At 39.6% G+C, this 25,953-nt stretch overlaps 1 protein-coding gene and 1 pseudogene across 2 annotated transcripts in view; one reads left to right on the top strand and one right to left on the bottom strand.

Annotated features, from left to right (window-relative positions):
- The window catches only part of PARD3B (par-3 family cell polarity regulator beta), a 540,299-nt gene that overhangs the window by 313,177 nt on the left and 201,169 nt on the right, over nt 1-25,953 (bottom strand). For both annotated transcript variants that reach the window (XM_066623090.1, XM_066623172.1), the window contains 2 exons: nt 13,385-13,570; nt 3,534-3,707 (listed from right to left, as the gene is read on the bottom strand). In XM_066623090.1, coding sequence (XP_066479187.1) covers nt 3,534-3,707; nt 13,385-13,570 — 360 coding nt within the window. The remainder of the gene's footprint in view (nt 1-3,533; nt 3,708-13,384; nt 13,571-25,953) is intronic.
- LOC136638280 (5S ribosomal RNA) lies at nt 3,933-4,050 on the top strand (annotated as a pseudogene).

Here is a 25,953-nt window from a genome sequence, read left to right as displayed (position 1 = left end):
GTTTCCTTCTCTCAGTGGCTGCCACATATGCTCTGTAATGAATGCACACCAGAGTGGCTTTGGAAGTAAACAGCAAACCCTTTACCCATATTTCAGTGTATTTGGCTCTTACAGGTTTTATTCCCCCTCTTCTCTCCCAATAACCACAATTTCAAATTTGTGCTGACAGCTGCTTTGTAAAAATATAAAATTTAACAAGCAGAATTTTAAGAGAGTTTTAATTGTTTTGCTAGAAAAAACCTAAAACAAACCCTCCATATCCACAATTATTAAAAGCACACTGAATTCATTCAAAACTATTGGCAAAGCCATGTCAACCCAGGGTTTCACAAGTTTGAATTCACATGGAAGGCAAGTAGATCTGCCTTTCATAATATAATGACGCGTAACACTTTTTTAGAGTGATCATTAAAGCATTTAGATTGTTTCATCACGTCATTTGTTTACACATGTGTATGTCTGTGCACTGCATGTAATGTCACATACTTAGAACATGTAGCTAAAGTGGTTTTGTAAATGCATTTGATTTTGTTCATGGTTCTCAATTCAGAAAAGTAGAAAATGGGCTGAATTTAGTCAAAATCAGTATTGATTATACCTCTGATTACAAAGAAGGCCATTTTAAACTGATTGCCTTTATAGATTTTGATATTCTACACAACTAAGTTTCTGGACTTCTGTCCATATCAACATGAGAAATAATATTTATAAACTATTTTTCAATAAAAGATTCACAAAGCAATCTTTAAATAAAAGATTCACAAAATAAATGAATGATTCCCTGATCCAAAAGAACTCTCAATCTAAAAAGATGCAGAAGAAGCAACAGGAAACAGCCACAAGGAAAGATGATGTACTTGACTGAAAAGACACTATAAATTACACAGGCCTATGAATCTGAGGGTCAAAAGAACTTTTTAAAAAAAATTATGGTAGTTTTATAGGAATTTGGAGCGCAGATTCAAAAAATGGCATCGATTCGGCCCTATGATGTCTAGTTTGGAAATACAGCATAGCATAATTATAGTTAATGGTTAAAGCAGCTTCCTTGTGAGGAGTAATTGTCAACTTGAACTCAGAGCCTTGCCAATGAAACATTTTTATTGATGAGAAATTGCACAACTACTGTTGCTGCACCCTTCCATGGACACAATTTTACTACAAAATAGCATTTATATGCTAAACCTTATTCTCTTATATGCTTCTGTTCAAAACATAGTAGCAGGCTCCTATTAGACACAGTAGTAGTAGTAGTAACTTTAATATCTTTGTGCTACAGCACAATGAAATTTATGCACCTTTGAGATACAAGCATAAATATATACAACAATTCCAACAATCACACTCTACACACTCACCCACACATTCTATACGACATGAATCATAACATAAAAACAGTATAACAGACCATAATGCCCAGGAGCATGGTAACATTGCCTTATTCAAGGTAATTATGGCCGTGGGATAAAAACTGTTCAGGAGTCATGTGGTGCGTGCTCTAATAGTTCTGTATCATCTACCCAAAGGCAACAGTTCAAAGAACTTATGAGCCGGATGGAAGGGGTCTCTCAGAATACTATGTGACTTCTGCAGACAGTGAGATGTACAGATGTCCTCCAAAGCTGGTAGATGAAGGTTGATGATGTGCTGCGTGATCTTAATCCTCTGCAGAGCTTTTTTGTTCCCTGCAGAGCAATTTCCGTACCATACCAAGATATCATAGGTTAGGACACTCTCAATGGTGCAAGGATAGTAAGACACAAGCAGCTGCTGTGACAAATTTAACCTCCCAAGCTTCCTCAGAAAATATAACCGCTTTTGTGCCTTTTTTATCAACATGCTGGTGTTAATAGTCCATGAGAGGTCCTCTGTGATGTAAATACCTAGGAATTTGAAACTAGCAACGCTCTCCACCTCCTCACCATTTATGTATAATGGTGTGTGTACATCCCTCTTTTTCTGGAAGTCAGTTATAAGTTCTTTAGTTTTTTTTGATGTTAAGTGAGAGATTATTTTCTTTGCATCACAATAACTCCTGTACCTCCTTTCTATAAGCAGACTCATCATTCCCTTGCAGAAGCAGCAGCTTTAAATCAACAGCTTCCAAAATCTGCTTTTCTCATTTTTTGATAAACAACAAAATCAATAGCTAGACAACTGATCACTGCACTCTCTAATTGGAGTATTCAGTTAGTGAAACAGCTGTCATGAAAAGGTTCCATTAGTGTTCCAGACAATAAAAAAAATAATGGATTTTAAAATATATCCTGTTCTACCAAACTGGGATGCCGCAACAGGGGAAGTAGTTCAGGTAAGGAAAAGAATGGGTCATGGCCCATTTCGCTATAGTATTCAGCCTCAAATAGAATTACAATTGAACTGCAAGCACATCCTATAAAAATTAATTTCTGTTTCAAATGAATTTTATTCAATCAAAAGCTCATTACATATTCCTCACAAGGCACATGCTAGAAATGCGCGCGCACTCTCACATTTCATACATCTGAGTGATGACAAAGCCATATGGAAACAAACAGCTTTTTGGATAGAATGAAAGCAACAGGAGATTCAAAGAAAAGTGAGAATGTTGGAAAAACGGGGGGGGGGGCATGTGACAGCCACTGCTCTTGTTACAGCAGACCCAACTATTAAAAACCAGGACATTAGTTTGTAGGGAACCCTATGCCAAAGAAAGGAGAAGCAGTCTCTCTTTTTAATTCAGGGATACTAAAGCGTATGCTCATTTTTCTGCAGGAATGGCCAGATAAATCCTGCTGCATTACACCAAATAAAGGTTTTGAAAGTGAACTTTGCTAAATACAATATTTGGCCATGTTTCTCTTCCATGTAAAGATTATGGTAAATATTATGGTAAAACAGAGATTGCTACACTAGTGTAGCCACATGGCTTGGTCACTGTAAAAGTAAACCAACTGAAGACATATGGGACTTCAGTCACATGCTGCTTTTTGATGAATTGTAAAAAATCTAAGGTAACTTCAAAATGTTCAGTTGTTTGCCTTTTACTTTGTGTCTCATAACAACTCAAATTTTAAAGAGACAAGAATGGGAAGACAGGCTTTCTAATTACTCTTGTCAAGTTGGCATGCAGCTGGATGAGCTCAAAGAATCAGTGTAAGCAAGGACAATTACATAATACACCTATGACCTTCTAGTTTGCCTCTCACTATGAGGTAACTGGCTGGCATAACAGAATAACCCACATTACCTGATCCATGATACTCTTTCCCCTTGTTCATGAAATAATGAGTACCACCAGGTAAACAATGACAAACTTGTTCTTTCAGTTAAAGTAATGACTGTACGACAAGTTGCTCTTGCAGAGAAAAACATGATGCAATGGAATGACACGAAGTTAGGTATAATGATATTACAATCTGTTTTCAAAGGAGAAATAGGACTGCACCAAATGGCAGATTCAATTGAGTTTGGGCTCTCAAACACAGCTATTATTACAGAATGGCATACAGAGCTCTCAGAAACAAATAGCTGGAGATAAACGTTTCACATACCACATCATTTTGCCTATCCAGCCTTCTAAGAACCACAAGCTGGATCATCCCTCGAATATTTCCTTCCATAGACATGGAACGCCTTAAGGTCTCCATGGCTTCATGATTTGATTTTCCAAGCAGAGATTCCCCATTTACTGCAATAAGCTGGTCATTTATTCGCAGGCGGCCATCCTACAAATAAGAGTATTAAATATACTGAGAGACAAATAGCAAGAAAAAGGAAACCTGCCCATTAAAAAAAATAGAATATACTGGTAAGGTGCTGATTTAAGATATTTATATCCCACCTTTCCCATACCAAGGCAAATGCCCAAGGCAGCTTACAAAACTTTATAATAAAGTACAAGGTATCACAACAGGTAAAAATGAAAACATCAAGCAAGACATTAAAACATTAATTTTAACATTACACCCTGTACATGCCCGATCTCGTCTGATCTCGGAAGCTAAGCAGGGTCAGGCCTGGTTAGTACTTGGATGGGAGACCGCCTGGGAATACCGGGTGCTGTAGGCTTATACCATAGTCTTTCGAGACTGAAGGTTGCCAACCAATGAGTGAAACATAAACCAAAACACAGTAAAATCTAACAAATATTATTGGGCTAATGGGGAACAAATTAGTCCAGAGAAGCAGTCAAGTCACAGCTGTATTTCAGGGGCACAGAGGGCAAATATCCACTCAGCAATCTGTGGAACAACAAATTGTTCCATATAACTTGTGAAGACTTAAAGCAGTACTACTGCAATAATCTGTTAACAGTACATTTGAAGGAATTGCTATGAATATGTATGACAAATGGAAAGGTTGGAAAGGAAGAGGTAAGTTGCCTTGTACAACTGAAGCTGAGCAGTGGCCAGTGGCAGATATATGCCCATAAGACCTGGTCGCAGGCGTGAAGCAGTGTGGGGCTTCTCTCTTCCATAGACTTCTTATAGGAAGGAGAGAGAGACAGAGAAAGAAAGAAGCCACACGCTCTCCCACCTGACTCAGCCCAGCTGTTGCTGCAGCTACTGCCATCACTGTTATCGGGTTAATCACTCTTTCTTGGCTAGGCTTGACTCATGGAAGTGCCCATACCTAAGCAGCACTTGCTTGCCTTCTAATTGCCTATTAGATGAATGGTATATTTACGTACCATTTCGCACAGTGCTCAGCTCTCTAAATGGATCACCATGTTATGAGAGGTATTACTTATTCATGAGTTTTTATTCTTATTTTTAACACACTGGACTTAAGACTCTTTAAAACTGTAAAAGAAGAAAAGGGAAGTAAAGAGGGCAGGGCCATGTGTGGAAAAAACAGGACTTCATGTTACTACTCATTTTAACATTCAGTATTTGCCACCAACTCATATGTGTTTGCACTGCATACTTTCCCCACTTTTTCTTTTAAGGGGAAAAACACAAACAAAGTAGTAATTCTTATTGAGAAAATCATCTCTCTTAACTTTGAAATATATTAGTTTGCATTATTCATGCTGATGCTGTAAAACTGAAAGAACCTAATATAAACTGAAAGGGTTTGCAGTGAAAAAAGACTCACAGAAGAGGAAGCGGCATTGAAAAACCATTTGCCTGCTTACAGTGAATTTAATTCAATCATAAGCTCATTAAGAGTCTTCTATAAGCACTAGTCAGAGCTGCTTACATCTCTCATATGTCTTAGTGGTCCATAATACACACATATTTTTATTTTTTTCAATTCTGATTGTCCATCCACATCTCCCACACTTAAAGTATTCAATATATTCTCATTACATTTCTGCCGAGTCTAGCTAATATCTTTTTCCCCTTATAAACCACAAATGCACAAGAATCATTTTCCATTTGTATTCAAACTTGTGAAACAAAGAAATGGGGCGCATTAGTATAACCACAGAGTTTGGGTTCAGAAGTACTGCTAGGTGAGAGGTCCAATAAGATCGTCTACGCACCACACATGCCAGGTAGCTTACTATTAAAACTCAAACATTTGTAAGAATTTACTCTATGGCCTGAGGTTTGGGAGCAGCTCATACTTTCACTAACTCCAGCAGCATCCCTTTGTGAAGACGTAACACTGTGACATGACCTTTCACAGATATAGGCCGCCAAATTTAAGTTTCTAGCATGTGACAATGTCTCTAAAAACATTAGGACATGAAAAGTTGCAGTAGCTTCTGAAGTGACAATAAGTTTAAAAAATTATACAGGAGGGCCCCTTATCTGTGGGGTTCCATTCCAGAACCCCCCATAAATACCTGAAACTGCAGATACACCTGCCCGTGGGCGTACCCTGGACCCTCTAGAAGCTCTTCTGAGCCCCACAGAGGCAGCTTGCAGCTGCCCATGGCAGCCACAAGGTTTTTTTGGGCCCAAAAAAGTCACTTTTGATTTTTGGGCAAAAGGGGAAGTGACATTTTTATGCCTTTAAAAGGCATTATGAAGGCAGGAGAAGCCCACAGTGGCTTTTGTTGTTGTTTAAAACAACTATTTCGAGCCCCTCAAAAGCCATGGGCAAACCCACACAGCCTCTATGGGGCTGGGAAGATCCTCCGGCCTCTTTTCTGCAGGGTGCATGGGTAGAAGCAGCTGTGGAACCATGGATAACTGAAACTGCAGCTACTGAATTCCTGGATATGGGTCCCCCCCACATATGGTATATACATCCGTGTATATAGGCACATCTAAAGATATGGAGAGTCACTTTGATTTCATTTCCATTATGCTTCACAATATGATTTCAATCTTTATTTGAATTTTTATGAGGGTTTTTTAGCCCTGTCGTTTTACCTTCTTATTCTTTCATGTAATGCAGTAAGAATTAGAAGTGGTAGAATAAATTAATCCTAACACACATAATAAGGACGTTTCTGATGTCAAAACCAAAGAAAGAATACCCAATGGGGCATGGGCGGTGTTTTTCTTTTTCTTTTTTTGGGGGGGGGGAACAAACAGGATTTATATATTTTAAGGAAGAGTATAGCCAGGTATTAGTCAGGTTACTTGGAGCTTTTTGTGCTCTTATAAAATCCTCACCAAAAAAAAAAAAATGAAAGGAATCATTCATTCCAATGCTCAGAGAAAAGAGTGAAGATTTTATTGCTAGGAGCTTTAATGAAGACTTTAAAGAATTCTTTCATTATATTGTTGTGTAGATCTCAAATCTTTCATTAAAGCTTAGCTACAGCTGCTTCGTTAAGGATATTTAAAAAAGTATATTCAAACGCATGAAAGAACTGTTTAAATCCAGGTTAGATTTTTTGTCCTATAAATCTGGGGCAGGAAAGGTCCGATCTATATTGTGTAGACTTCCAGATGCTCCAAGGTTTAGAGATGCACTCATGGTGTTCCATGACTGAAGTATATATAGCAATGCTAGGATTTTAAAAAAAATAGCTAGATATATAGCTGAGCAACCTCAGGTTTTTAAAAATTCCACTGGCCCTTATTGGGCTTGAAGGTAAGAGTTTGAATTTCTTCATATGTACACAGTATTTTATACTACTATGTTGGCAACCTTCAGTCTCGAAAGACTACGGTATCGCGCTCTAAAAGGTGGTTCTGGAATAGCGTCTAGTGTGGCTGAAAAGGCCACACTAGATAATGATTATTAATGACTATAAAATGATTATTAATGACTATAAAACAATTATTATTCATTAAAAATGTATGATCTTCCAATCTAAAATGCAGTGATAACAAATACTATGAATTCCAGTTTGGAGTCAGTTTAGATTTAGCAGCTGTCCACTGTATGATTTATATTGTTAGTTCTGCACAGAGCCCTGTTGATTAAGTGCTCCTACAGAATCCACACTGGACCATCCAAAGTCTCAGAGCAAATGCAGTCTATACAGTGAAGATCTAGCTCTTCAATGTGTGCGCGCACACACCAGCAAGAGACTATGCAGGCCGCAGATAGGGGCCAAACTGTGCCATAGAGGACGCACTTAATCAAAAGCCTTAATTCCCAATACAATTAAAAATCCATGGCCTTACTATTTCAAGAAGGTCACCTGACATCAGCATTTCTGAGACCACATCTCCTTCACCAGACTACACTTAGATTTCCAGTACCAAATAAGTCATTTCTAGCAACTGTAAAGAATCTGTACAGTCATTTTATAGAGTAGTCAATTCTCCTTTATAACCCAGAACAGTGTTTCCAGTTCAGTATTACAGTGGGAGGAAAACTGAATTTGTTTTAGAATTATAACCTCTTTCTTCTTTTCCTGCTTTCCCAAGGCATTTCTGAAACTCATTTATTAGATCAGTTTCTCATCCAGATTCCCTTCTCTCAGTTATCACAAGCTATCTGTAGAGACACCACTCTTATAAAAATAATGATTTTATGTGTTATATTTTCACAGCAGAACCAGCTCTTAAATTCAGTGTATATATTTAAGACAATAATACTTATAGCTCTGGACACAAGTAGAATTTACTTAAGGAACAAATGGATAAGATTCAATAGCAGAAGGGAAAAAGAAGTGAGCATGAAATCTAAAAAAGGCCAATAACCAATCCTGATGGCAATAAGCACTATTAAATAGATATGTACAGCTGAGCATGTAATATGAACCTACAGACAATAATATACATCCTTGAATGATACTTGTACCTGGCTGACATTTTTGGATTCACTGCAGAACCTAATGCTACAACAAACCCCACTTCAATAGATCAAAAACTATTTCACATTGAGCTACTTCAGAGGTGTAGCTGGACATCTGAGTTGGACAAAAAAAAAAGTGAACAGAAGGAGAGAATATACTACTGATGTGTCCATGAACTCTTGTACTAGAGCTAGGAGAAGTCTTTGTGCAGTGCAACATCTCAGGTTGCATTGTTGCATTACACTATCAACAACAATAAGAAAAAATAAAGGCTGTAGTGTATAAGCAGTGGATGAACATGAAAAGGTTCTGAGAAAGAGCCTGTGCAACAGTAGAACCTCTCTGGATTTGGGATCACTTTTCTCATGCCTTACTCTTCAACTAAGTAAGAAAATGCTTTACTCCTCACCACCAAAATGCTATGTATAAAGTTATTAGTTGTTTCCAAAGCTATGTCTGTAATGCTTGAAAAACTATGTGACAATGGCCAAACTGCTGCGCTTCATAGCTGAGAAGTGATTTGAACCCAGGTCTCTATCATTTGACTGCAGTAACCTACCCATTACATCATACTGGAGCTCTAGGGTTATGAGTTCAAAAATACTAATCTACAAAGATAAACTATAGTTTCATAGCAGAACCAGTTCTCAAATTCAGCGCACCGCAGATACCTGCCTATAAGTCGATCTCACAGATAAGTCAAGGAGCGTGTTTTGAGCAAAAAAAATCATGAAATGTTCTATGACCCTCAGATAAGTCGGGGGTTAAACTTAGGGGGCTGCCTAACTATAATTTTTCCTGATTTTAACCTAGAACAGATCCTGAAAAATTACCTACCAGTAAATGTTATTTAAGAACTGTACAATCTCTAATTTATTAAAAATATAGTACATGTTCATAAGATGCATTTTGATTCATTAACTTTTAAAATTCTGGTCTTCACAGCCTTTCTGTAAACACTATCAAAGTAAGTGCACTGTAAACAGCATACCAGTAGAACCATTAATCAAATCCTTCCTTAAGGTCTACATATAACATGCAACATAAAGCACATAACTGGGAGTGTGCAATTCAAGTCATAGCAGAGAGAAAAGCGATGAAGACTGAGCATGAGCAAGTACAGTTACACATAATTGCAACCTGATTTACTCAGAAGCAGGCCCATTGCTTTCCTTGGGTGTTATTCTTAAGTAATGGTGCACTGAATTGTAGCCTGCTTATGGGAATGGTGAGGAGGCTTTGTGTGGAGTAAGTGCTGCATAGCAGCAACCCTCATACAATTACAATTTCAAAGAGCACCTTCCTGTTTGAAGAAGAAGCTAAAATGGCTGCCTCTGAATACCATAATAACTAGTAAAAATTCTCCTTTTTCCTCCACCCTGTGTCCTGCTTCAGTCCCACCCCCCACTTCACCAGACAGCAACTAAGCTTCCCAGCAGCTCCCGCCCCATTCACTGTATTGACCCAGGTATAAGTCAACCCAAGTTTCCAAGGATTATTCTGGGCATAAATTTTTCAATTTACACACGAGTATATGCGGCGTGGTTTTTATCTCTCTGCGTGTATTATACACACGCACTGAGCTCCATGCTTTGCAGAACTCAGCAGGAAGGTGCATAGCCACTTGGCCATGCATCTTGGAGAGAACAATGTTCCTATTAGATCAGACTAAAGGCCCATCTAGCCTGGCATCTTTTTCCCACAGTCCCAATCAAAGGCCTCTGAAAAGCCCAGAAGAGGGTCATGTAGAAGGAGTCTTCTCCGGCTATTGCCCACAGCATTCAGACACATACCTAGAGGTGGTATACAGTCATTATGACTATTAGCAGTGATAGACTTTTGTTTTTACAAATCAGTTATAAATATCCCCTCTTGTCTAACTAACAGCTGGAACAAAATAACCAACACCTCAATGGAAACATTATGACAACAAATAAATTTAGATATGGTGCCACCCAATTCTGAGCTGCCCAGCGTGCGGGGCTGCAGCGGTATCAAAAATGGCTGCCGCTGCATCCTAAGCACAACCAGGGCAGCGCCAGAGGCTCCTCAGGAGAAGGGGACTTTTATCTCCAGGTAAGGCAAGCAGCCCTGCAATGGGGCCACTCAATTCTATGACGACCGAAGGATCGGCATAGAATCAAGAGCCTCCGTGTTGGACCAGTGACCAACAGGGAAGCTCAAGTCCTGTTCCACCTCCCTCCCCCAGCACGCCTCCTCCCCACCTTCCTCCACCCACCTCTCCACCACCCAGCAGCCCGCACAACCACGGAGTAGTGGAGCAGTGGCTGTCCACCAGCGCTGAGCTAGCACTGTACTGAACTGGCACTGCCTTGTAGCACGTTTGCGATAGCGTGCGCTGGCGGTAAGCTGGCCTGCACTGTATAGGATTGCGCCCTAATACACTGCAGTTTTCTGTTCATTTACATACTAAAGCTTCTTCTGCTTTGTAAAGGGAAATAAAGGCAACTAAACACTGGATATTAATATTTCAACAGCTTAATGAATATAGGTTCCATAAATTACATCCTGTGATTTTCTTACTCAGAGAACTGACAGGAGATAACTGTTTATGGTTGAGGAAAAGGTGTTTTGCCAGGAAAAAAAGTATTAGTAATTTGGGGAAATTAGAAACAGAAAACTTAAATACTCATTATGTTCACTCAGGAACAGCAAAAGTACTATTAAGTAAGTTAAGGTGGGATTTGCACATTTTCAAATGTTTACACCCATTTGACTCTTATAAATTAAAAACAGCATAGAAAAGCACATTATTCACATTTAAACATGATGGGGGAAAACTGAGAAGCTCTTCCTTCATTTATATGTTTAGTCGAAAGTAAGTTCTATGGCACTGATACAAGTCTTGTCAAGTCACACACTTTTGTCCATAATACTATCAGTATTTTAGTTGTTCAGTGCAAATACGGGCAAGTAGTTTTTAATTTCTTGGACAAACTGAACACTTTCTTCCAAATCTTAGGCTTGGTGAATTTGTATTCCTATGTACATGAAAGTCAATTTCCTCATTGTTTTTGTGATGGTTTATGGGTCCAGCTGTGCTGCCCTAGGATCAAGGCAACGCAGCGAAGAAAGAATGCAGTTATGTTATTATAGAGGTGCCCTACTGGCTTAGCAGTTAAGACTGCATTGAGTTTGCCACATAGCAAAGTGTGAATCCCTTAATTAAAACATGAAAACTCAAGGAAGCTGTTCTAAAAATGCGAGCAATTTCAAGAACTGTAATTTTCTATGGTACTTTCACACTCTACAAGTGAATTAGGTAGAAATTAAAACAGACACAATTTACACATCATACCTTTTAAAATGTTATCTCTGCAACCATTTTTAAAGAATACAATGAAAATACAGAGTTTTCACCCAATACAGAACTTCACCCAATATTTAAGAAGACAGCAACTATTTTCAAGTCAGTTCTCTTCACATCTTGGCATGGCTGTTGTGACATGGGTAGGTACTGCCATGGGTTGAGGAGCTATGGCAGTGGTTTTCAGACTGGGGCATCGCAAAGCCACAGCCAGAGAGCCCTGGCCTCTGCCCCCTTAAGGAGTGGGGAGGGGGGAAGACAGCGATGTGGTTGCCAGGATCGCGCCACTTTGAAGGAGTGCAGGGGCTTGGCTGGACTCACCACAGCCTGCTGCAGCCTCCCAGGGTTGTGGCAAACCCCTCGCCAGCCTCTGCACAGCTCCCCAACATGGGAAGAATGCAAACTAATGGTCGTGACCCACTTCCAGTTTGCGATTGCAATACTGGAAGTGGGTCGCTATTGTTATTTTCATAGCCTCCGAATGTTGGGGAGCCCTGTGGAGGCTGGCGCAGGACTCGCCGCACTCCCAGGAGGCTGCAGCAAGCTGTGGAAAGTCCAGCCAAGCCCCTGAGCCCCTACAAAGCAACATGATCCTGGCGATTGCATTGCTGCCTCCCCCACGAGGACTTGCAGTGGGGCTCGAACTCCCTGGGAGTTTGAGAACCACTAAGCTATGGTGTTGTGACAAGTTTCTGATTAAAAATTTTCCAGAAAATCTCTATAATTGTTCACCAAACCATTAATTCAGGGCTTGAACTTGCACATTTGTCAAAGTTTAGGGGAAGCTCACAAGGGGACATCATTTCTTGGTTGATGGCAGGTGATGGAATCATGTCAGCTAGAAAACTGGTATACTAATAAGCTTTTATAGAAAACTAACCCATCAGACTGTGTTATCCAGAGGGTTGATTAAGCTAAATATCTATTATGCTGTTTGGTACCTATTTACAACATATCTTAACTAGGTGCCATCCCTTCCTAAGCCCGCCCACCCCCACCCCCCTTAGCCCAAGGCTGAAATCACAGGTGGGACTCTGGTTGTGCACACCAATGAAAGGTCCGTGTCAAAACCCAGCTGTGCCCCACCTTGCCCCAGCAACAGATTCACTGCTACCATTCTCCACCCATTACTGGATAAGCAGCCCCATCCAATATCAAGTAATAAGGGGTAGAACAGTAGCAGCAGCAGCCTATCCTCCTTCCTAGGGTGCCATTTAAAAATTCTTGGATTACCTACTCCAATGGAGCATTGGGGATTGAGGTATCTGGGAATTTTAAAATGGCAAGTAGGAAGGAAGCGGAGAGACTACTGAGGTTGATTTCCCCTCCCCAATTGCTCGGCAACTTAGGAAGCAGCCACCACTGCTGACAGACCCTTTCAGCAACGCTGCTAAGGGAAGGGCTCTCCTAGCAGCGCTGCTTCCGCCAAAGTGCTGGGATAAGAGATGAATTGAGGTTTCAGAAGGTTAGGTACAGGGGAAGAGGCAGACCTAGAGAGATGAGAAATGGAGAGGGGAGAAGCTGCAAAGTGGTGGGAAAGTCCCAACACATGGGCCACCCACTTCTGCTGAAGCATCATTTTGCAGAGCACCTCTCATCTCCTGAGCTGAAAAGGGACACCTTGGCAGAACTGGGGCTGCTGAAAAGGTGTCCCGTGTGATAATTGGGCTCTCTCATTTCTTGAAAATACAATCAAAATTTGCATATTTTCTCTTATGTCGTTTGCAGCTAATGAGTTTCTAAATGAGAAAAAATGCTTATTTCTGGTCATCACCTGTTTAATAACGTCATTTCATGCTTAATTATGTCATTTCCAGCCTTCAGCAAGTACCATGAATGCTATTTGGTCCACTGTATGAAACACATTTGATACCTCTGAACTAGACAGTTATTTTGATAACCGAGACAGTCGGTTTCCATACCTTATAAGCTGCACCTCCATGAATGATGGATTTGATAAAAATTCCAAGGTCTGCCCCGGTTTCTCGAGATTTGTTCCCTTTTAAACTCACACCAAGCCCAGCTGAACCAGAGTCGTTCAGGGGAATCTCAAATGTCAGTTGCTCTGTAGTGTCAAGGGAAAGAACGTTGCAGTACGGCTCTCCTTTCTGTTGGATGATACAATAAAGAAGCATCTATTGAAGGAATCAACGTATAAGTTCAAAAATGAATGGGCACATACTTAGAGATGTACATCTTTTAAAAAAATCAGCATAAAACAATAGACCAGAGAGTATTTGCACAAGAAAAGCATCAAAATATAAATGATTTAACATCTCAATGTAAGCACAAGCAAAAGAATTATAAAGGCAAAGGATGGGGAGGAGCAGAAAGCTATAAACTAAATATATTGTCATTCATTCCATGAATCATTGCTGGATATTGTAACATATTTTGACAAGGGTGGGCACATAAATGGTGGAACAGAACCATAACTTAATGAAGCCTCAAACCATTAACATCTGGACTAATCCCGTCGTTCTCATATTATGGGTCACAACCTGATTCATGGTGGGTCGCAGGGCATTAAGGCTTCCAGATAGTGCTGGTGCGTGACCCACTTCTTGGGCCGCGGCAGTCATGTTGCATTCTGGAGTGCAACCTGGAAGCCTCAAGACATTCTGGGGCACGACATGACTATCACAGTCAACAAAGTGGGTCATGGCAGTAAAAGGTTTGAGAACTGCTGCACTAATCCATATGGCAAGGCAACAACGGATGAGTAAACATGACAGGTATGTCCCAGAGAGGAATGGATGCAGGGATGCATCTTCCACCTGAAGTTTCCCATGCTCCATCCCACCCTGACTCTTAAGAGTGACTTGGGGTTGGGCATGTGGCTGCAGCAAGGAGGTGACAGTGGTAAGATCTTGAAGGAGCTTCCTTTCATTTGAACAAGTCTGGATGCAAACCCATGTCAATTTCATAGACCAACTTCAGAAGATAAAACTGACTACTTCTGGAGACCACATCCCAGTTATTGTCTAAAGCAGCGATTTTCAGCCTCTGAGCCATGGCACACCGGTGTGCCGCAGATGGTCCTCAGGTGAGCCGCGGAACTTTGGGGAGGGTCATTTATTAGTGAGGCAACTGGGAGATTTGAACCCCCTACCAGCAGCATGGTGTACCTTGTCAATGATCAAAAAACAGATGGTTTGCCTTGACAATTTTAGCACCTTGTCAGTGTGCTGTGAGATGAAAAAGGCTGAAAATTGCTGGTCTAAAGATTCCCACAAATGCATTCATCCAACATTTCCCTGCCACTTGTTTCAGAAGACTAAGCGGTAATTCTACAACCTGTTCCTGAAAGGGAGTCTTACTGAATACAGTAGGATTTGCTTGTAAATAAATATGCACAAGATTGCACTTCAAACTGATTAAATATCAGGGCACACTTGGGTTGAAGAATGTATGAATTAACACAGCTTTATAATGTACTGAGAAAAAACAGGTTTTAGGAGAGGTTATTTCAGGGAACACATGAAGATTTGTTCTGCAACACTGAGAGATAAAATGAAAATTAAAAGCTACAATAGGCCTGCATCAGATATTTTTCCTGTACACATCTTTAGGGCAAAAAGGGAGATTCTAGAAGTTGCAAAAACACCCAACCCACCTTTTTCAGTTTTGTGGGTGGCCAGTTCAGGTAACATTTCCCATCTTTAATATTTCTTCAGAACCTTTTTTAATTGTTTTCTTCTGTTTCAATTTCTTCTGTCTTGCTACATGATCTCAACCACTCATGTAATAATGCTATTACATAGCCAAACAGATTTGGATATGTAATGTTATCATAAAGCCAATTCAGAGTGAAGGCAATACTTTCTGTCCTTATTCTGAGCAGGTGAACACTTTCATTCCTATTCACAGCTTCTGCCATCCACTATCAGAGCTGCACGCTTGAGAGGAACAATAAGGTTTCACGCAAAGAGAATGTGAGTGTAGACACACACATATACAAGAAATGTGGGTCTGGATGCTTTTCTTAATTCCAAAAGATGTTCAAAATTCCTTGTAAAATATACTCTATTTAACGAGGAACATATGTTAAATGGGTGGTCAAACTGTGCCTTGCGAACCACATGCAGCTCTTCGATTCATAATGCGCAGTTCTCAAATATGTTGGCTAAGCTGCTTTTTGCATCACAATTAATTAAAAAAGTAGGTAAGAAATTTTCAAGCTTTATAATTATTTACCATGTCTAAACTCAGTTCACTAGATTAAAATGCAAGTTTAGTGTTCATGGTCAGTAAATATATTTAAGAATTTAAATGCTTCTTAAATATTGCGGCTCTCAAATATCTTTCTTGTGGCTCTTATGCTAAGCAAGTTTGGCCACCCCTGATATATTACATATTCCACTTTCAGATATTCCACTTCTCCTGTGGAAGCCTCATTGAAATAAACTATGCTCTTCTAGAACTCCGCCAATTTTTTCTAAACATTTAATCAAAATCTTTCACGTTGCAGTAAAAACCAGTGTTTAGTCTTGTGAAAAGCTAAAATACATAATACACTTAATCTAGAAGTCACTATATTATTGAAGCTGTTGAGGAAAAAAGCAATTGGTGGGGGGGGGAGAGATACAGGGTCTATTGAACTATAAACCTCAATTCCAATGTGTATCAAGAGCAAATATTTAATATATTTAATCACATGACAAAGTTAATGCATTTCATTTAATTGGAAAATACAAATGTGGCTTGATGTTGACATTAATAATTATTGTCTGGCAGTCCACTTCCTTTGTTCTTATTAAACCCACTAGCTTGGCTTTGTTAACTTTTCAAGGTGTGTGTGCTCCTGTTTGCATGCACTCATGTTAAATATGCATACGTGTGGTTTTAAATCCTTAAAAACAGAACAACAAAACTGATACTACTGGAAAAGAATGAATGATACTTGGCAATTGCTGATGCCTAAGAGACCCCACTTACAACTGAATAATAAAATTCTAATAAAGGTAATTATGCCTGTGGTTATATTCTAGTGCCTATTATTCAAGACAGGCAAACAAGCCAGACACTCCAATTTTTAAACCTCAGACAGTATTCTTTTGCACCACAAATTCAGAGACATGACTGTAGAGAACAACAGTTACAGGGGAACCTGTACAATCCACAAACATTAGGTAAGATGGTGATCAAGTGAAAATAGGAAAATGGGGAAAAAATTACAGAGTGGCTCCATCAGACATCTCATCAGCTCAACATATCAAACCATCTTCTTCAGATACTCTACGATCCAAACAAAATTTGATGTATTGTTGTCAGAAATACATATCCATTTAATAGTATTAGGAATTACAGCTAAATATCTGTCTGGTAATTTATCATCAGTTGTGAAATTCAGGAGCCCCTATCTTCTTTTTCTATCAAGCTAGCCTCCACCACATATTCTCCTCCTTAGCTCACTAAGATGTGCAATCTAAACATGTACCCTCAGAAATAAGTTCCAATGAGTTCAGTGGGATTTACTCCTTTGTAAGCATATTTAGGATCCCAACCAAGGGAGTTTACGACATTATTATTTCACTGCTGGCCATTCACATGTCTCAGTTTTCCCACATTCCTACCCAGGAGCATACAGACCTCTTGTCTTTCTGCACTCTAAATGGTTCCCTCCCCCCAATTGTTCAACAAACTTCATTTTTTGGGTCACATGAACCTCAAAGTCACGTGTACTGACTGTCAACATTCTAACAGTGATCCTTCTCTTCAGGGAGATAAATTAAGGTATATTATCCAACAGTAACATATCTCAAGGCAAGGACCAGGATCCAAAAGTATTTCAGGCCACAGCTAAGGGCTTGGGGATGGCCAGTATCTTCTTCCTTTCAAAAGCAGGTCCGATACTCCTGCCATCTGCCAAATTTTCAAGGTCCCTTCCATTTCAAGGGTTGTTGGTGATGTGAGGCATGGAAAGTTAGAGAGCCCCAAAGAGCTCTTACACATCTTTGGATCTCGGTTCAGAGAACACAGCATAAAGTTATAGTTAGAGTTCGGTGAAAACTGTTTCATTTTTTTCATGTTATTCCTAAATAAAACTTGCTGAAAGCAACTGGTGAAAGCAACAATTTGCAAACAGGCAAAGTGCAAACAAGGAAAGGCTACAAAGAACCAGTAGGGTACCAACAACAAAGATGACAAACAACAAGGCTGCAAACAGGAGATCAAGACCTGTTGTTGCTTCTCTGCTGCTGCTGCATGTAAGACACTTCCTGGTCTCACAACCTCAGGGCACACTCAAGATGCTCCAGAGGATACAATTCAGCTGCATCTTAGAGGGAATGGGAAAAAGGTTTTGGAAAAGGTATTTCAGAGGGATTTCATGGATCAAGGAGGATTTCATTTTGTACCTGAAAATGACCCATTTTGTGGCAAATCATGATATTTTGCATGTACCACATTTGACTGACCCAAATTATAGTGTAATACATGGAACATTTGTCAGATATCTTACTTGCCATTCATTTTTTAAGAAGATTTAAATAGGAACCTAAAATTTTAAAAATGACAGAAACCCTACACCTGATTTATGCTCTAGTCCATCTTCTACATACAGATATTCTACTCAGGCTATAACATATTTTTCAGTTTTCCACAAGAACATGAACACTTTTCCCTTGCAATAAGTAAATTGCCAAATATTATGGAGAAATCACAGATGAAAGTGATTTCCGATCAGTAAGCTACAGCAGCAGTCAAAATACAAAAGGGGCCTGGGTCCATCATAAGCACATGTTGCTTCTTAGTTAATTCATCCCTTGTGTCTGAATACCACCGTAACACTGGCTTCTTGGAAACCATCCAGGCACAGCCATATCAATCTGCCCAAGGACCACACCACAAACACACAAACAGACAAGTGCACCTGTCTGCTAAACTTGCTTTTGCCAAGTTGCTTTTTCAATACCAAATTACTAACTTCACTTCCCACTTCCAATGGAGCAACAGAATTAATTGGAATATGGCAATTATCTCAATTTATATAATGTGCTTGTGTAACAACAAATATTCTGTGCACCTGCTCATATCTTTCACCAGAATGTTCTTGGTTTCAGTCTGTAACTAACAGTTTTATTACGGCTTTTTTCCCCCCAACACACACCTGTTTCAAACGAATATAACCCTTGATCACAAGCAAATCAATACAGCAGAATTTGGTGTGTTTTGCTTCCCTACAAAATCAACAACAGAAGAAAAAGTTGTTTTTTTTTAAAATGACAATTGGAGCATTTTGAGAACAAACTGTTCTCAGTCTAACTATACTCCTAAATAAACATATAGCTAAGTAATTGGATTACCAAAATAAACACAGTGCTAAAAAACATAGCACACAAATTCAGGTGCTCAAGTGTTCCATGCATTTCCTGAGATTTATTAGTTTATTAAAAGGGAGTTACTTTACACATTAGTTCTTTCCACCAATCCGCTGGGTTATCATTTGAGTGCGTGGGTACACAATCAGCACCAAAATAGAGTTGTTAAAATGAGCTGAAGCAAGACGACAGTTATAAATACACTCAATCATTTTCAAGTACTAGGTTTCCTACAGCTCTCCTCTGACAGCCAGTTTGGAATCCATAACATTTCACAGCTATCTAATTCTTCACTGAGGCATTGAGAAAAATGCATCAAACAAAGGGCCCAATCCTATCCAATTTTCCAGTGCTGATGAAGCCGCAACGCAGCCTCGAAGTAAGGGAACAAATGTTCCCTTACCTTGAGGAGGCCTCCGTGATGGCCCCCCCTTCAGAATGCAGTGCACACCCAGTTGGCATGGCTGCACTGGAAAGTTGGATGGGACTGGGCCCAAAGTTAAGTTTTTGGTGATAGTGTTTTTTAAATAGTTCTTTGTACATTAACGTATTCAGGAACATTCCAATTGATTATGTTCTCTCCACTAAAGTCTTTTATATGAAGTAGAACAGCATTTCTCAACAAGTGGTTCTTGTAGCACCAGCAGTACCTGAGGTAGTGTCTGGTGGTACGCACTAGACCAGGAGTGGGCAAACATTTTGGCAGGATGGCCAAATCATCTCTCTGACACTGTGTCGGGGACCAGGAAAAAAAAGAATTCACATTTCAAATTTGAATAAATTTACATAAATAAATGCATTTAATAATATGTACATATGCAATAAATAATAATACGTATACAATAAAGGGCACAATCCTAACCCCTTATGTCAGTGCTTTCCAGCACTGGCATAGCGGTGCCAGTGGGACGTGTGCTGCATCCTGCAGTTGGGTGTCACTCACGGAGGCCTCCTCAAAGTCAGGGAATGTTTGTTCCCTTACCTAGGATCTGCATTTTTCTTATGTCAGTGCTAGAAAGCACTGACATAAGGGGTTAGGATTGCACCCAAAGTTACATAAATGAATACATTAGAGTTATAACTTATATGATTGAATAGATTTTACTGAGCTTACTTATAATACATGAGAACAATAATTCAGGCATGAAGAACCACATGAGAACTATGAACGGCTTGCCACACACCTCTTGCACAATGAAAACACACATACCAAGCCAGAATCACATGGAGACATAAGTTGATCAGAGGCAATGGATGGATGGTTAAAGTAATACCCAGGGGAAAGCAGAAAACACATGGAGACTATAAAAGGCCTTTCTCTAACTCAGCTCGCAGCTCATATCTGACGGTCTCGACCAGCAAGGGTTCCAACAGTCTCTGATGGGCCAGAGGCTCATTGGAGACTGGGGGTTCCCTGAGAGCCAGATTGGGGTCTTAGATGGTCACAAATGGCCCCTGGGGCTGGGGACTGCCCCCAGATCAGCAATGCAATGTGACAAACAGCAGTTGAAGGCTTGGCTTGGTGAGCAGAGCCCTGGTGTGTGCACTTTTTGCATGGTCACAAAAGGCTTCCGGTCTACCCTAAGCCTTTTACTGGCGTTTATCACATTGCATCTGGTCTCCCAATCCAGAAGTAACTGACAATCATATCATCAGTTACTTCTGGTGGTACTTTCGATAGTAGAAACATGCAAAGTGGTATGACAGGGTACGAATGCTGAGAAATGCTGAAGTAGAACATAACCTATTTAAATCTGAGTTGAGTTTAGAAACTGTAACATCTTTTATGGTGGCTAATGAAACAAAACCCAACACAGGAAAAAAAATCACAGAATTAGCAAAAAAACACAGAAATGAGACTGGCAGAACAGAAGTAAGCTGAAAGCCCATATAAGAAGGCATTTTTCTGGTGTCTACATAATAGAAAAATGAGTTTCCAGTGAACCTTCATTTATGAAGTTTGGAATGTATGACACACCTCATCAGCTACATTCCTGGAAATCTCTCAGATCTACTAACACCATCCTATATAGCCCATCTGTAAGCCAAAGTCTACCAAGCAAGTATTCAGAAAAGTGTTGACCTGCGTATGATCCAAAAAGGTGCAATTTCTTAACAGATTCCATTTGCTTAAATTATTCTAAGACCACCATCTTTGGGAGTATATTTAATTTGATATAACATCTTATACTGAGAGAGAGAAAGAGAGAGAGAGAGAGAGAGAGAGAGAGCGCTTTAAGTAACATTAAATATCACTAGTCCTTGGGACAAAAATAAACTTCTAAAATGTAAACAAAACACAATCACACTTTCTCCCTCCCTTCTCCTTAACTATTCCTATTACTGACCCTGAATGTGTTTGTTCCAACACTTTTGGGGAGCAACTCCTTGCAGATAGTTACTTCACAACAGAAACCAAAAGTGATAGTCTAATGGACACTTTTTTTGTGACTCAAACTCAAATCGCTTGACATGAATTCCCATTCCTGTTTTGTGCCACCTGAAAGCTCACAAACTCTATGGTAAACATTCTTGGATCTCAGGCAGAGATATTCTCCATCCCTGCTACCCAAAATAGTTTTACCTGGAGGAACCAGGGAAAAATACTGGAACCTTCTGCAAACCGTGGGCTATAGCCACTTACTTGTAGGTGCCAATTTATGCTAAAGGCATGTATGGCTAACTATTGGACCTTTACACACCTGAAGAAAGATCCCAATTTGGCTCTTCTGCCTTGTATGTCTCTGTGAGAAGATTTGCCTAAGGCATAGTTCCGATCTAATTATTCTAGGATAATCTTCTCTTTAAGAGAAGGTTCTACAGTAATCTTAAATCAAACTGCAAAGGAGGGACTACACTATGCTCTGTACTGTGCAACCTGAAAGCTCACATTCTGTTGTGAATACTGGCTGTTTGGAAACCAGTTACTGGAATGCACCCACTGTTTGGAGCATGAGTCCCTTCTTCCTCCTCTTTGCCATATCTCCCCAAGCCCCCTGAAAAGCTGCTGCTGAACTTTAGGGATCCTCAAGAACGTCAGATATGATCATATGGACTGGAAGTGGAAGGAAGTACCCTGGAAAATCAGTTGGAGCTTTCTAAGCCTGCCACAAATGAAATGCCATGTCATTCTCAAAGGTCCCCCAACACCCAGGAGTGGCTTGAGAGGGCTTACAGCAGAGAGAATGGGATGGGAAACATCTAAAACTGACAATGACTAGGCTCTTGCATAAGCCTAACTGCGGATGCAACCCATTGTGTCCATGAATGTCTATTTAAATATGTGGTGGAGAACAAAATTGGATTGTTTGCTTAAATGCTCAGTGAGTTTTCACAAAACCTTTACCGCTATTAGAAAGACTAAAAAACAAAGTAGCGAGATCAAACTCAAGGAACCTATTACGCCATTCATTACTTCCTTTTCCTTCTTCTTTCCCTTTAAAACTCCAAATGTGACAATACACCTAACAATACAATAAAATTTTTGACCTGCCACCAAATCTTAAAAGTAGTTCAGAAGAGAAGTTTCTTTATATCAGCTCATTTTTCTCTTCCCAGAACTTTTCCTTGCACTCTGAGAAATGGTCATGTAATATGATACATTGACAGGTTTTTATCTTAACACAGTTTATCTGATTAAAACCAACATGGTCTTGATATTGCCAATTTGTACTAAACCTGAACTCGAGTCAGGGGGACAAAATAAAACAAAACTCTTCATGCACACTTCCCTTGAAAAAGTAGGAAACTACTCTTAGCTTTCCCATGCATGCTGGATTCTGTAAAATGTGCTCTCAGTCTTTTCTACTTATCTACATTAAGAACTCTTAATTTAAAAAAATAAATCTGAGTTTGCTCCCCCCAACTCAAATTCTTCTCTGTCCAACTCATGTTAATGTATGATCAAGTCTTGCCTCGATACTCTCTGTCTCCTGAGACAATTTTTCAATTAAGCCTTGTTATTTAATCTAAGAATGCCGACAGTCATTGACCACTGCAGTTTCTATCTGTGGATTTATGATAATCTAATGCACATCTCTCTTGGCAGAAGGGCTGCCTTAGCTATCCCTATTGTTCGAAGGCCAAAAAAGAACCTTACAAAAAACATTAGCTGGCTGCAGCCAGGAAGGAAATAGCATTTATTTAACATAGCAAGAGACCTTTCACTAACTGTCAGATGTCCTTGACCAGCACACACCACCATGGCCTCTCCAGTGTGTGCTGGCTGCCCCCTTGCTTGCTGTTCAGTTCTGATAAGGGGAGTATACTCCCTTGAGTGCCATTCAGAGCCGAGAGCAAGAGGCAATGGACTTAGACGAGATCATTTTCAAGGGCTTATGAATTTACATTCTCCCACTGTTCTTCTCAGAAAGAATTGCAATTAGAGAGCAATATCTTGGTGCCACATAACCATGATTTCATAGAAATATTTGAAAATAAGATGCTTTACACCTTATAGTTATTCATTATTATCTTTCTAATAAGATTTTTAAAAAGTCTTCACACACACAGTTTGGCAAAATCCACAAAACGTTGTACAGATATTAACAAGTAAATCTTATTAAAATAACGCTAGCCTCCAGATAATGTCCACATTCAGCTTAACAGTGCTTGAGTTACCAAATTTAGGAGTCTCCCACACATTTATAGATCTGAGATAAACATTTAATGCAGGCCTGATAACAAGTGTTGTTGCAGCTTTAGTCTCAGTGATGGCACTTTTATGGATTTTTTCCTAAGGGTTGTGGACAAGTAACAGTTGATCCCATTTACTTCAGAACAATCCCTGAAAGATTGGTTAGGTTAAGAGACTCTGACTAACCAAAGGCTAGCTACCCACCCAGAAAATTTCACAGCTGCAGAAGAGGCTTTAACTGGGACCTCCGATATACAAGCTTAGCACTGTGCACTGCATAGGACAAATCAGCTTAAGTCCAAATACTTCAGCTTAATTAGATTGAACTCTGCCCGGTCAGCCTTAAAACACATTTATGTTCCATCTAGCATTCAGGTTGCTCTCTGTGTGAAGAAGAGCAGATATTTACATAATGATGAGTTGTTTACTTCATGCACAACCAGCATGTTTTAAGTAAACACATATTTAATAAAAGTATCTAGGCTGCAAGAAAGCACAAACATTCTACGAGTAGTTGCCTTTGCTCTCTTGGCCTCTCCATAATCACAGTCACAAGGGCCTTGCCCTTGAACAAGAGTTTATTCTTTTATTTACTGCATTTCTATCCCACCTTTTCTCCCAAAGGGACCCAAGGTGGCTTACAACAATGGGAAAAAATGTTGGAATCTCTCTGGAGTTGGGATCTCTGAAAAAAAAACTCAGAACTGGGACTGGATAACATAGTTGTATGCTTCAGGATACAAAGAACTGTGATATACAAGGAATGTTAGATGAATCCTTAACTATTAAGGTCTCCAGTACAGGTTCATACTTTCATATGTTAAACTGAAACTTAACTGAACTTGACCTTTCCACTGGGTATGATAAATCATATACTGTACATACACATGCCATTTAGTTTAACAGGCAGCTATTTAACTTTTTAAAGGAAAAAATCTCCCTTTCAAGATCAGACCAACACAACACTGCTTCCAAGGAACCCAAAAATAAGTCAGAGAAAAAAAGAATGACTCAAAGTTAACATAAATAGCACCAGGTCGTTAACAAATATGGACAATAATGAAAACTATATACTGTATGTTACAATTTCCTAAAACAAAGACAAATCTATTCAGCTTTTGATTATTTGTGACATGTTTGGTGTAGGATCAATCTTCCGTCTTTGAGTGGGTATCTACTGCAGGTCTCTGGACTCTCATTAAAATGAGAGCATCTTTCCCGTCATTTATTCAGGGAATGTACGCAGCTGCAGCCCAGCACGGGTTAAACAACAACTGTCTCCAATTAAAGTGGCTTATTTTGCCAGCAAGAAAAAAAATGATCCTTAACATTGGTTTAAGACGTGTGGGTTCATGATCAATCCTTTCAGGGAATGGTAGATGAGAAAAGGCAGCAACAGGCACGATCAACCCTTTTAATATTTTCAGAATTAGGTGCAACAGTAGCATGGTTTCATGTATTCCACTTACTTTGAAAGCAGTCAGAAAATACAAACCAGATTACTGTCAGAAAGTTTTCTCCCTTCCTCCTAATCTTTAAACAGTCTTCAGAGAAGGCAGCACAGTATTTACTACAAAGCTTAAAGCCCAAATGTACCTTATAAAATATACTAATCACAAGGCAGCCTGTAGAGTCTGGTAATTAAGCAAATCAAGATAAACCCCCAGAGTTTTGGAACCAGCTCCTTACCCAGCTGTTACACAGTCAACAGCTGGCATGAATTACTAGTAGCATTTGGCTAACTGGATAATAAGGAGGACAGCCTGTGGTTGGTCCCAATTCTCCTTTACTGATCTGCTTCACAAGAGAAACTTCTTAGGATTCTCTTGTTCGCTTCTGAAGCAATGACAATACCTCAAAGAGCAGGCTGGGTTTCACTTCACTTACAATGCAAGAAGAATGTTAATTGCTCAGCTCTTTGATGTTAATGTTCACAGAACTGCACTCAAGGAAGCCCCAATATCCTGTAATCCAATCAACAGCCATTACATCCTAATGCTGTGCTAGAAGCAAGAGAACTGATAAAACCATCTGGCAAATTTATGTTTTCAGATGTGTTTCGAACACCTGTGGCGATCCAGGTCAAGCCCAACTATAGAGAGAGAGGGGATGTTTTCTGTGTCAAGTTTAGCCCTGGTGGCCATAGGTATTTGATGTGCCAAAGGTGCATGTGCATGCACCTACATACACACAAGATCGTAATATCCAGTACTTAAAATATATTCAGAAGACTGACACCATAATGGCACCCTAGTCTATTTTGCTGTCATTTCTGCAACATTTTCTGCATACATTACCTATAAAAAGTAACAAAACGTTTATCACGACAGTATTTTCTACAAATACCTTTCCAGTGTAAACTCAGTGACAAAACCTGAGATCAGATTAATGTCGAGCATTTCAAAAAGGCAAAGTCAGTGAAGGAACCATGTACACTGCCCTGAGTCTTTTGGAGGAAGAGCGGTATAAAAATATGGAAAAATAAACAAAATGAATATTCAACCTGCAAACTGCTACCAGACAGGCTGTTATG

The sequence above is a fragment of the Tiliqua scincoides genome, chromosome 1 (genome assembly GCF_035046505.1).
Source record: "Tiliqua scincoides isolate rTilSci1 chromosome 1, rTilSci1.hap2, whole genome shotgun sequence".
NCBI lineage: Eukaryota > Metazoa > Chordata > Lepidosauria > Squamata > Scincidae > Tiliqua > Tiliqua scincoides.
Note: the sequence above shows the minus strand (reverse complement) of the source record. Positions and strands in the feature narration are given on the sequence as shown.